Source organism: Sturnira hondurensis, unplaced genomic scaffold (genome assembly GCF_014824575.4).
Source record: "Sturnira hondurensis isolate 20B ecotype Veracruz unplaced genomic scaffold, ASM1482457v3 Scaffold0021143, whole genome shotgun sequence".
Taxonomy (NCBI): Eukaryota; Metazoa; Chordata; class Mammalia; order Chiroptera; family Phyllostomidae; genus Sturnira; species Sturnira hondurensis.
Genome location: NW_028093774.1, coordinates 8,039,320 through 8,052,004, shown reverse-complemented (window position 1 = coordinate 8,052,004; position 12,685 = coordinate 8,039,320). Strand labels below are relative to the sequence as shown.

Below are 12,685 nucleotides of genomic sequence, written 5' to 3'. Positions count from 1 at the left end.
CACATTGTGTTACGTTTTATGCCCAAAGAGAAAGTCTGAGCATTCCATAGTAACTAGAGCATGTTAGGAGAGGACAGGATTCATAAACCTAGCTCTTCCTCTGCTGTCAATATCAAGTGTTCTTTACCTCGGGTACGTGGGCCCATGAAGCCCTTGAAATTACTGGCTAAATCTGTCATATGTGAACATTTATCTAGATGGATTGTTTTTAACTTTCACCAGTGCTGTGCTTCAAGAAGCAAGCTCCCACCACCCCTTCTCTCTACTCCTCTTCACTTTTACTTTTTAATGATAGTAAGTTTAATAAACAGTTCAACAGTTTTTATTAAGATGAAAATAGGCAGAACACTATGCTTACAACACTGAGACCATCTTACATTCCTCATAGTACAAAATAATGTGTCCTACAATACTTACAGGGTCTGGGTACATTTTCAAACTTACTGACAGTAAATAAACATATACCCTCTTTCACAGCAATCAACCATTTTTAAAAAAGGGCCCTTGCCCTGGCTGATGTAGCTCAGTGGATTGAGTGCCTGCCTCTGAACTGAAGAGGTGCTGGTTCAATTCCTGGTCAGGGCACATGCCTGGGTTGTGGTCAGGTCCATGGTTGGGGGTGTGTGAGAGGCAACTGGTCAATGTATCTCTCACACATTGATGTTTCTCTTCCTCTCTTCTCCCTCGCCTCTCTTAATAAATAACATCTTTTAAAAAAATGTTATTTATTTTTAGAGAGATGGGAAGGGAGGGAGGAAGAGAGAAGAGAAACATCAATGTGTGGTTGCCTCTTGCAAGCCCCTACTGGGGACCTGGCCTGCAACCCAGGCATGTGCCCTGAGACTGGGAATCGAACCTACAACCCTTTGTTTTGCAGGGCCATGCTCAATCCACTGAGCTACACTAGCTAGAGCAAATAAAATCTTTTAAAAAATGAAAAGGGGCCCTCTTATTGAGAGAGGTCTATGAACTGTTGAATGCCACTCCCTAGAGTGCCATTCTACATCTACATTTTTAAAAAGCCTAATATAACAGTGATCACGTAGCATTTTTTCAAGCTAGTCGAAAAAGAAGAGTAAAAGAAGTTATAGTTCAATGGACTTGAGTACAATATAAAGAAAAAAATAACTCAATCCAACCAATAAGCAACTGAAAGGAGCCAAGTATAGGCTGACTGAGCATCTAGCAGGGAGCTGAACGTGCACTGGTCAGACTGTCTTTAAGGTAACTTAAAGGACCTAGATTTCTACTGTGGCAGTTTTGAATACTTTTCATTACCCAAGATACCTCTTACTGGACACAAATGGATCTCATGTTAAAAAATTTGTCTGCTGAACTTGTGTATTAACTCTGTTTAGTCAAGTATATAACTGTCCATCACAAGACCAATATAGTCTCTCACTGAAGTAATGAAATCACAAAAGGAAGGGGGAGAGGGAGTGAAGGAGGTGAGTAATGCCAGACAGAGGTGTATAAATGATCATTTGATAAGGGTGTGCAGCATTACTATTAGTGAAAATCCATAATCTTACTCAGAATTTTTAAAAAGAGCTCAAAGACCCCTTTTTTATTATATTCAAGAACTTCTCGAGATCACAGATCCCAGGTAGGCTATCTGTTCCACAGTGATGAACAGCTGTTCAGGCTCAGAATTACTTACATGAACACTGTAAATCTGTCAGGTGGGTAATCTCCCTGAGCCTCAGTTTCTTCATCTTTAAAATGAGTATAATACAACTATTATGAAACATGGTGATAATATAAGACCCATAGGAAAAAGCCTAAAATCACTATCACATTAGTAATAAGATAAATTTAATGTAACTGTAAGCAAGTGCTCTGCTACAACGTATATTCAGAAATGGCATAAAGGCTTACTTTAGGGCACAGCTAGACATCTGCTCTTAATTATCCATTTGGGAAATTTGGAAGTTAGAGAATACATCTTGATCTTCAGTTTTCCTTGAAGAGCCTAATTTTTCACACATTACCTTGCCTATTTGTGATTTAACAGCCTAAAGGTTAAGACATGGATTAACTCATTCATTCTTAAAATATACCCCACCTTTTTCTTAGGATATGCTTTTATACTTCAGCTGACTGAAACCTCAGAACATGAATTTATGTATTCAAGTATAAAACACCAAAGCCAAATACTCCAGTCTCCAACCATTCCAATCAAACCTAAAAATTTTCTTAACACTGAATGATGCAACAAAGCATGAAGTAGATCATTTAACTATCAGGAAAATATTTCACATTGTACCAATGTTTTTGGACAAGTACGTCCAAAATAAATCACCGTTAAATAAATTTAGGAGTTTAAATCAGCCTTCCTCTGTATTGCGTGTTACTTCAAGCAACTCACAATCTTTGCATCACCTAATGTGCAAAATAAAGCCAATACTAAGTTCCTCCTAGTAGTATTTTAGCGCTGATGATGAAGCAAAGCACTTTACAATTTATAAAATGATACATGCATGTATTTATAAAGTAATATATATGAATGCGGTAGTAATAAGTAACAAATACTAAAAGACTAAATAATTCTTTATTGCGAATTATTTTATCTCTGCACCTTCAGGACAATGGGAAACTGATACTGATTTCAATGGATTTGTAGAACAGTGTGCATGTGAGTTCCAAACAGATAGCATTCAATGACAGTGCTGGTAGGTATTAAATGAGGGAAAGATTTACTTTCAAATATCTCTTGTACATCAGAAAGGTACTAGAAAGAATGTACTCAAATCGGAACTTGCCTTAAAACCTGTAACTTCATTGTAAGACCCTCCCAGGCCATGTAAGAAATCAGATTCTTACCTACACGGAGCTGCTGTAGAGGGACATGAGTAACCCTCTGCACCGGCACGTACGACAGCAAAGGAAGGCCTTTCTACGTTTCTACTATTTAGTTGTGTTTACTGGCTGACAATTACATCAGTGGTCACTTAAAAAAATCTTTGGACAGAAACAACAAAACTTCTACTTTTAATTTTCAATTATGAAGGTTCAGCTGCTCAACTACCTGGGACATAAAATTAGCTTAACTGAAATCAAGTTTTTTTAATTTAAAATGATTGCTGTTTATACTAGAGAAATTGGCAGAAATCAAGTTTTTAAAAATTAGGCTGGCAAAATATGTTGTAATCTGTTTTTGAATTTTTCACTGTAAGTAATCAGAGTAAACTTTCATTTAATCACTAAACAGAGATAATAGGCAAAATAAAACACATCTTTAAATTTTTTTACCTGTTGTTTCTGGTATGCAGTGTTAGGATTTATTTTGGATTCTAAAAGTAGAGAGCCTAGGAAACAAAAAGAAAGACATTCCATTATGTAATTGCAAACCAGCAAAACTATGCATTACTTCCACACACACATATTTCCTTTTCTGAACACGTGGTGCATTTACAACTTCAGTTAAGAAAATTTCTTACAATACAGGATTCACGCACCTCTCCATCTTCAAATAGGCAGTTTATTTCTCATTGTAAGCTAATTTGCATTCCCCTTGGTAGTATATTAAGACTCATGGTATGTGGAAAACAATTATCACTTTGTTACAAAGAGCAAATTTTAAGATTAAATTTACACCTCTCCCCTCATCAACCAGTTCCTAGTTTATCCCAATGCATTAATCTCAGGACAGGTTAGGGCCCAAAATGCTTGAGAAGCAGCAGATTTCTCTGCACCTGTCTCTCACCCAAAGCGTTCATTTCTTCTCATATAACACTTAACAGCTGCTTTACCCATTCCAAAAGGGTGCTCTTAACATGTCCAGATTTAACTAGCTTGCTTTTATGTTAAAATGTTTACTAATTTATGATACTATCCCATGCTAGTGATTCACCGACCATTTATTGTACTTCTATGTGCTCATAACAGCACTAAGTGTTACATAGTAAAATACCAGCATTGACTACGTTGTGATGACTTAATCTGCAAATATCCTATGCATATAAACAGCTTCCCCTTTCACTCTAAACACCTCCCCCACTCCCAGTGTCTATAGGGGTGAACTGCTTAACCCAAAATCTGTCTCTTTTCCTTTCTGTACTTCAGGTAACTAAACAGTCTCCATATTTTTCTCATCTTGTAGCCCCAATGCCTCATTTCTTAAGGCTCTTTCCTTTTTACAAATTTTAGCTGCAGTTCAGATAAATATTCTCACATTCCAAAGGGAATTGTTTGATTTTCTTCCTCTTGTTCTAACTTTTGCCAGAATAATCAAAATAAATTTTCCAGCATCCCTTCTATTTCCTTTATGCACAATTATTGGATTTTTATTTTGGTAATTTTTAAGCAGTGTCACCATTCTACACTCATACGAAAAAGTAGCAAGTAAATGAACTCAATGTTTAGAGTTCCTTAAAAGTATTAAAAGTCTCCAACTATCTATTCTTTCATTATTTTAACTACTAGAACAAAAATTGTATTAGACTATTTCCCAATGAAATCACAGTATGGCAGGTACACGACGCATCAAACTTACTTTTTAAAGATGGGTCATGGCATATAATTACACTCTGGTTTCTATGAAAAAATACATTACAAAAAACCTGCTTTGAAATATCATGTCCTCAAAAACTGTAAGATAATCGAGTGAACAACTGGATTACTTAAAAAAATTTCAGAAGCTGCAAGAAGTGCAGTGTCATAGAACCAAACTGAGTAATGCCTCTTTAAAAGTTCAACTGCACAAACGTACAACCTACCCAAAAGAAAAAAAAAATGATCAAAATTAAAAACTCCTGTGCTGCAGATAATACCACCAAGAGTGTGAAAAGACAAACCACAGAATGGGAGAAATCTCTCGGAAGTCACTTATCTCCTAAGGGACTAGTAGTATCCAGAACTCTAAGAACTCAGTAATAAGAAGAAGATCTAATTTAAAAATAGGCAATGGATCTGAACAGATCTCTCTCCAAGAACACGCACAAATGCAAAATAAAATGAAAAGACATTTAATATCATTAGTCATTAAGGAAATACAAATTAAAAACACAAATAAGATAACATTTCACACAAGGTAGGATGCCTATAATCTGAGACAGACGACAAGAAGTGCTGACAGCCACGTGGAGAAATGAGAACCCTCATATATTTTGCTTATAGGTACAAAAAGGCATCCACTTTGGAAAACTTTGGCAGTTCTTTGAAAAGTTAGTTACTGCCCCGACTGGTGTGGCTCAGTGGGTTGGATGCACCCTGCAATCTGAAAGGTCACTGGTTCCACTCCTAGTCAGAGCACATGCCTGGTTGTAGGCCACGCCACGTCCCCTCCCTCCCCAGCCAGGGGTGGGTGTATGAGAGGCAACCGAGATCTGTTTCTCTCCCCCGTCTTTCTCCCTCCCTTCCCCTCTTTCTAAAAACAATAAAATCTTAAAAAAAAAATCAGTTACCAACAAGTCCACTCCTAATTTCTCTTGAGGTATACACTCAAGAGAAATGAAAATATTATGTCCACACAAATACAGGGATGGGCAAAAGTAGGCTCACAGTTGTAATGTGAAAAAGTTTCTTCTTCTACTATTACTAATTATTGTATTTTCCATATGAACAACTGTAAACCTACTTCTACTCAACCTTGTATGTGTCCACATGTCCATGGTAGCATTATTCATAATAGCACGGAAGTGGATACAATCCAAATGTCTAAAGACTGATGAATGAATAAAATGAAATACTATTCAAATATACAAAGAAATGAAGTTGTGATACATGCTATAGAACATGAATGAACCTTGAAAACGTTATACATGAAAGAAGCCAGTCACAAAAGACCACATACTATATGACTGTATTTTTTAATACATTTTATTTATTTATCTTTAGAGGGGAAGGGAAGGAGAGAAGGAGGGAAGGAGAGAAACATCAATGTATGGTTGCCTCTCCTGAGCTCCCTGCTGGGAACTGGCCTGCAACCCAGGCATGTGCCCTGACTGGGAATCAAACCGTGATCGTGTGGTTCGCAGGCCCATGCTCAATCCACTGAGCTACACCAGCCAGGGCACCATATGACTGTATTTTAATAAAATGTTCAGAATAAAATACAAACATAAAGAGCTGTACATCAGGTGTTGTTTAGGGCTGGAAGGAACAGGGAGTGAATGAGTAGTTAAACTGCTGATGGGCATGTGATTTCTTTTAGAGAAAACAAAATGTTCTAAAATTAGACTGTGGTGATGGCTGCATAACCCTGAGAATATACTATAACACTATAACACTGAATTACACTCTTTGAATGGCTGAAATTATATAGCATGTGAACGCTGCTTTAAAAAAGTTAAAGTGTGGGCCCTGGCCAGGTAGCTCAGTTGGTTAGAGCAATGTCCCAATACACTAAGGTTGCGGGTTCAATTGCTGGTCAGGGCACGCACAAGAATCAACCAATGAATGCATAAGTAAGTAGAACAACTAATCGATGTCTGTCTCTTTCTCTCAATGTCTATCTCCCTCTCTTCTTCTCCTTCTCTAAAAAAAACAACTTAAAAAGTGTAAATACTCAAATGGAGTATCATCCCATAGCAGTGTTAATGAACTAAACATATGTGAAAACAACATACATGAATCTTACAAACATGAGTGAAAAGAAGCCTCAGACAAAAGTGTATACCATATAACCCCATTTATATAAAGTTCAAAAAAGGCAAAAATGAACCTATGGCATTAGAAGTTAGGCTGTGGTTTTAGGTATCAGCAAGTAGGGTTCCAGGGAGGAGAAGAAAAGATAGTGACTGGGAAGGAAGGAACAGGAACAGGCTTCCAGAGTGCAGGTTATTCTGCGAGAATTCATCAAGCTGAATACTTCTATTGGGTTGGCCAAAAACTTCCTTTAGTTTTTTCTGTATGATGTCTCTAGTAGTACTTAGTTGTCTTGAACTTGATTAGAAACAGTTTTGTTAAACTGTATTGACAGCTGTCACATCGGCATGCATTTTTAAAAAACATCAAAATTGGTAAATTTTTGTGCAGCCATTTTAATATTGAAGATGGAAGAAAATATGCAACATTTTTGGTGTATTACACTTTATTATTTCAAGAAAGGTAAAAACACAACTGAAACGAAAAAGAGATGATTTGTGCAGTGTATGGAAAAAATGCCATGACTGATCAAACAAGTCAAAAGCGGTTTCTGACACTTCTTAGTACTACTCTACTGACATTTTGGCCAAATAACTCTTTGCTGTGGGCTGTCTTTATGCATTGGAATATCTGTAGCAGCACCCCTGACCTCTACCCATTAGAAGCCAACAGCAGGAGAGAGCCAACATACTCAAAACATCCAAATCAGTAAAGTTATTGGTGAAAATGAAAAAAGTGTCTTTTATTTTATAGAAAAAAAGCAACAGACTTTTTAACCAGCCCAATAATTTGTGTACCTTTTTGATACCCATACACTGTACTTCAAAAGTTTGTTGTTGTTTTTTTTTAAGAGGATAAACAATACATGGCACAGAAAGGTGGAAATTAGCACTTCAAGTTGTGTTTTCAAGAAACATATACACCTAACTTCAGAGCAGCTAAAACAAAACAAAAAAACTGGCAGTGGTATACCTATTTTTAAGTACCAGTCCCTTTTCTATTTGCTTGAAAACTCTCTCAATAGGGTTACAGGGTCAGGGAAATTACAAAGTAAAAATCACAAGCTGAACATCTAAAGTGTCCCCTCCCAAAGCTCTGGCTAAAATACACTAGAAGCGTCTGGCATTGGCAAGTTTATTCTTTTTGGGGGTGCCATTCAAGACGTTAGGAGAAAGTAGCTTTCCTGAAACCCACTTCAGCCATGTCCCAGGCTTCGGTCTAAGATATGACCTCTAGAAGTCCAGCTCTGGTCCCCAGTACCATCTTCCCTCAGTGATCAGTAGAGCTTGTAGAGGGCAAATAGATTTTTAGTTTGGGGATTAAGTAAGGTAATAATGAAAAGACCCATTTCTAGCCCATCTATTAGGTTCCTCAACTCCACCTTCTAGTTTCTACTGGGTCAAGTTATGAGCACTTCCCCGATCAACTGAAAAGATCCAGCTGAGTGTTAATATGCATCAACCCAACACTTCCCCCAACAAGTTTACCTGTATCAGTTGCTATAGCTACAGTACTGAGAACAATGTTCCCATCCTAGTAATATGAGTATGGATGCAGATGTACAGTTCAGCTGTAGGTGAGAGGTGTTTCTCATAGTAGCAGAGACAAAGGGAGAACTGAGGAAGATGATCCTTAGCAGACCTTAAGCAACATTAAGGGAGGTAGAAAAGGTTCTCATCAAGGGGGTACACATGCTTTTGATAATGAGAAGGTCCAGTGTATCATCTTAATAATAACCAAAGCACACAGATAAGGCAGCCCACCACTACAACTTATTTGAGAAACACATTCATTCTCTGGAAAGAAGCCGATGTCCTTATCCCCCCTAGAGAAATTCACTCTCACCCTCCCAGTGACTCCTCCTCCTCACACCATCTGAGAAAGACACTCTCACACAGCCAAGAGAGACAAGCCTACACAGCAAACTCCAATATTAAGACCCGAAAAAGGACTCCCCACTTCCAACCTGAACGTTTGGGAAAGAAATATGGAGACACAAAGAAAAACCAAGAGTGATCAAGTTAAGCAGAATGCACCAACACATGTAATTAAACCTGTCACTGCGGAATCTGTCATTCAGACCACGAGCAAACCAACTGTGCTCAGGTGAACTAAAGAGCACACCTGTACAGCAAGTGCTTGTGAAGTCCGTCCCCAAGGAGTTCTGATATGCCTCCAAGCCACTATTTGCACATATACTTCTTCAAAAAAAATAAAATAAAAAGAGGGTCCGTAATTCTCATCAACTATTCCCAAGCCTCAAAATCAACAATCTTTTTTGGAGGGTCATTTGTCTTTATCAAGCTTTTCAAAACATACTACTCCTTAGAGTTCAAAAATTCTTCTAGGAAATTATCTTACATCCTCATATAGATGCCAAGTATATGAATAAATATGTCACTGGCAGTGTTTATAACGGTAAAAAACTAGAAACAACCTCCATGCCAGCTGTTCTCAAAGTGTGGGGGCCTTAAGGGGTCTGGCGAATCAAAACCATATTCATATTACTAAAAGGTGATTTGCATTTTTCACTCTTGTTTTTCTCAGTGTCCATACTGTGGTACTGTAACAGGCTGAATGAAGATGAGAAACCTTTAAAAAACATTAGGCCAAGCATTAAAGAGATTTGTAAAAATGTGAAATAAAGATGCTCTTCTCACTAAATTTCTTGTTTGAAGAAAGCTTTTTAAAGTCTTACTTTTAATTTCTAATATGGTAAATATTAATAGATACAACTCACATAAACCAAAGCTTTTGGGGATCCTCAATTTTAAGAGTATAAAGGTATCCTGGAAAAAAAGTCTGAGCAATGCCACTGAACAGTGCACTGTGCGAACTAAATACGCCATGGAATACTCCTCCACATTGGGAGGAGACAGACCTGTGCACCCCGACACCACAGCAGAGGAAGGGAAATGCCCCTCAGAACATCACCAAGACAACTGCAGGCAAAAGCAGTCACACACTAACAGCAAGAAAAAGTGACAATAAGACAAATAGTACAATTACGAGTGTAAATAATTAGGTCATTAAAAACATTCCCTCTCTGCTTCATGACATTTTGGTTCCTCCTGTAAAATGAAATGTGAGAGCGTTTCTTTTCTTATTTTTTTATCCTGTTGCCAACCCCAACACACCCTTCAAAACAAACACCTCCCAAGAAGGGGGTGAACGTAGTTTGTGGTGCAGACTAAACTACCATTCCAAAAGAGTTTAAATCAGCCTGGATGCAGCTAGCAAACAGCTTGTTTGATTCCTCCTCTAATAAACATATTTTAGTGTGTAAAACATATTTACACACTCATGTAACTATTTTAAAATCTGGTTAACAGAAAAATAAATGCTGATAAAGATGATCCAGAGCACATTACAAACGAAAGGTTATCTATCCAACCAACACACGATCATTACATTGCTTAAGAAAAATTTTCTAGCATACATTTAGGAGACATTATATAAAAACTGCTGAGAGCTTTAATCTCTGGTATACAGTCTTATTTAGCTAGAAAATTCACTTATTTGGAAGATATCATTTCCTTTCACTGAAGAAATGACCTGGGTTTCTGTAACTTCTGTGGTTCTACTTTCAATATTGACCAACAACCAACCCATCAGTCAAGTAGTATGGAGTATCTGGTGTGGGGTAAAGACACTTAGGTCCGGCCTCAGTTTAGATCTGCATATACACTTAAGGATTTCAGAAGGAAGAGCTCCAGCTACTCCCAAGGAAGCAGTTTGACCTCTAGGTTTCTCCAGTAGACTGTTCTTACCACTGCTCAAAGCTAAAGGCAGGGGCTTAAGTACCAGGAAGAAAATGGCATCAAAAATGAGTTAACTCCAAAAATCTCATCTGGATAAAAGACTAGTGCATGCTTTATACATAGAGCAGGTCTGTGTTCCAAGTCCTCCTCTCCTGATTTTTGTGGTCCCGTTAATAATGGGACGCACATGGCATTTAAAAACTGTCATGAAGGTTTAGGGGAAAAAACAATTACATTAAAAGGTTCCACACGTGTGTCAAGTCTTCACTGCTCTCATTATCACACGGGAACAGATGACAAATAAGGGTTTGGTTACCCTAAGCCTATTCATTTTCTACAAAGTAGGTCTACACAAGAAAAAAATATTTAAATCAACATTTCAAATGAAGTATTTCTCCCATTACTGACACTAAGCTCTTCTTGGTAGCTAAATCTGGAATGCTTCCTGTATGCAAGATTCTATACTTACTGATTTGTAAGAATAGCAGTAAAAAAAAAAATGCTGATGCTCTCTGTTCATTTCTCTCACCACAGCAGCCAAAACAAAACAAAAAAGACTTTCCCACCCAAAGTGTTCTGACCTTCTTTTCTAATTATAGCAGAGACAGAGGCGACCAGGTTCTACCAAGAGGCAGGAGCACGGGATTACGGTTTTTATCACTAGCTAGCAGTGCCATCATGACCAAAACAGTTCCCCATGTCTCATTTTCTTTATGCCCCGATGAGAATTGGATCTTTCTAACTCTGAAACAGTCAAGTCAGATAATAGTTAGAACTATTTTGAAATGTAAAAAATACTTTATAAAACTTAAGGCAAAAACCAAATACAAGAACATTATCATTGATGCTTGGCATGTAATCCAGAGTAAAGAGCATGGATATGACTTCATGTTCAAAGACATCCTTCAGTGTGCAGAGAAATTCTAATTTCTTTATCAATTCTCAAGTTGGCAGGTAGAGCTGGTAAAGACCATAACGGAGAAAAGTAGAACAGTTTGACCATAAAGTGAGAGGACAAGTAAGGGATGACATTATCCTTCCTTCAGCAAGCTAATAGGTAGAGCACAAGCTAAGAGAAGAAAAATACTAAGTCATCTTCACTGGAAGATAGAACTTTGCAGGTATGTAACTATGAGAATACCTGAGGAGGTAAACCTGTCTCATTAAAGAAAAAATACATGCCCTGTAACATATCTTGCCAACACAAACCTATTAAATAAGAATGCCAAAAATGGGCTCAGGGGCTCATCCTATCATCTATCTCCAAGGCCAAATGCACTAACAGATCTGCCAACCCACTCCACTTCAGGGGCAAACAGCATGCCCACCGAGTCAGATGTTCCCTGTAATGAGGAGGCCCCAATCACTTCCATTCAGAAGTTGCATTTCTCATTTTCAGACCAGTATATGAGCTCCTCTAACAGGATAAATGACCCATTTTATAGAAAATCAGGAATATTTTCTATTTTGCTCATCACAATAAAAGAAAATGCTCAATTACACTGTAAGGGAGAATGAGGAGAGCACACAATGATGAATAACCCAAAACTGCAATCAATACAAAATCTCCCATGTGTGACCTGGAGAAAAACTGTAATTTTAAATCTTTAGTCAAAAAGTTGTTTTTATTTTTTTTGCATTGAGTCTAAGCATAAAGCAGCAAATGCAAGCAGGCAATATGGGAATTTAAGACACACTGTAAACAATTAATAAAATAACTGATAATACTAGTTAAGCCACAGACCAGATATCTCACTCAAGTCCAGTTTTGAACACTGACCTTGCTCCCTAACCAAGCTGTTATTTAGCCTCTCTGAGCCTGTTTTCTCATCTACAGAATAAAGTTAATAATACATCCTCTACCAGAGGATACAAGTAGTTTGGCACACAGTAGGTACTCAAATTTTTTTGATATTACATTTGCAGTTTTCTTGTTAGAAAAAACATTACTCGTCAAAAGAAAGATTATTTACAACAATGCTTCACAAGTATTTGAGAATTTTCTAAGTCTACTCTCTGGACTTAAGTTTTCCTTACAATGTAAATTTAACAAGGGCACATCAGTTAACTTATTTCATTTCTCTTTCCCTATTAGATAAAAATTAAATTTGTTTTCTTCCAGCCATTTAACCTGCTTCATTACAGGGCCCCAAACCTTCCAAAGAAAGGGAGGGGAGGCTAGGAGCTATCTCTAAAGTGGTACAAATAAAAACAGGAAACGGAAAGATTCCTGTATTATGTTAGAAGAGTATGATTCCCTACAACAGTATGACATTGGGACTTAATGCTTAAAAATACTTTAAACAAAAGATTTTATATAGTGAATCCAATTAAAC

At 37.4% G+C, this 12,685-nt stretch overlaps 1 protein-coding gene across 3 annotated transcripts in view; it reads right to left on the bottom strand.

Annotated features, from left to right (window-relative positions):
- Positions 1-12,685, bottom strand: part of PPP4R3A (protein phosphatase 4 regulatory subunit 3A) — a 38,953-nt gene that overhangs the window by 23,771 nt on the left and 2,497 nt on the right. For all 3 annotated transcript variants that reach the window (XM_037031728.1, XM_037031731.1, XM_037031730.1), the window contains exon 2: positions 3,253-3,308. In XM_037031728.1, coding sequence (XP_036887623.1) covers positions 3,253-3,308 — 56 coding nt within the window. The remainder of the gene's footprint in view (positions 1-3,252; positions 3,309-12,685) is intronic.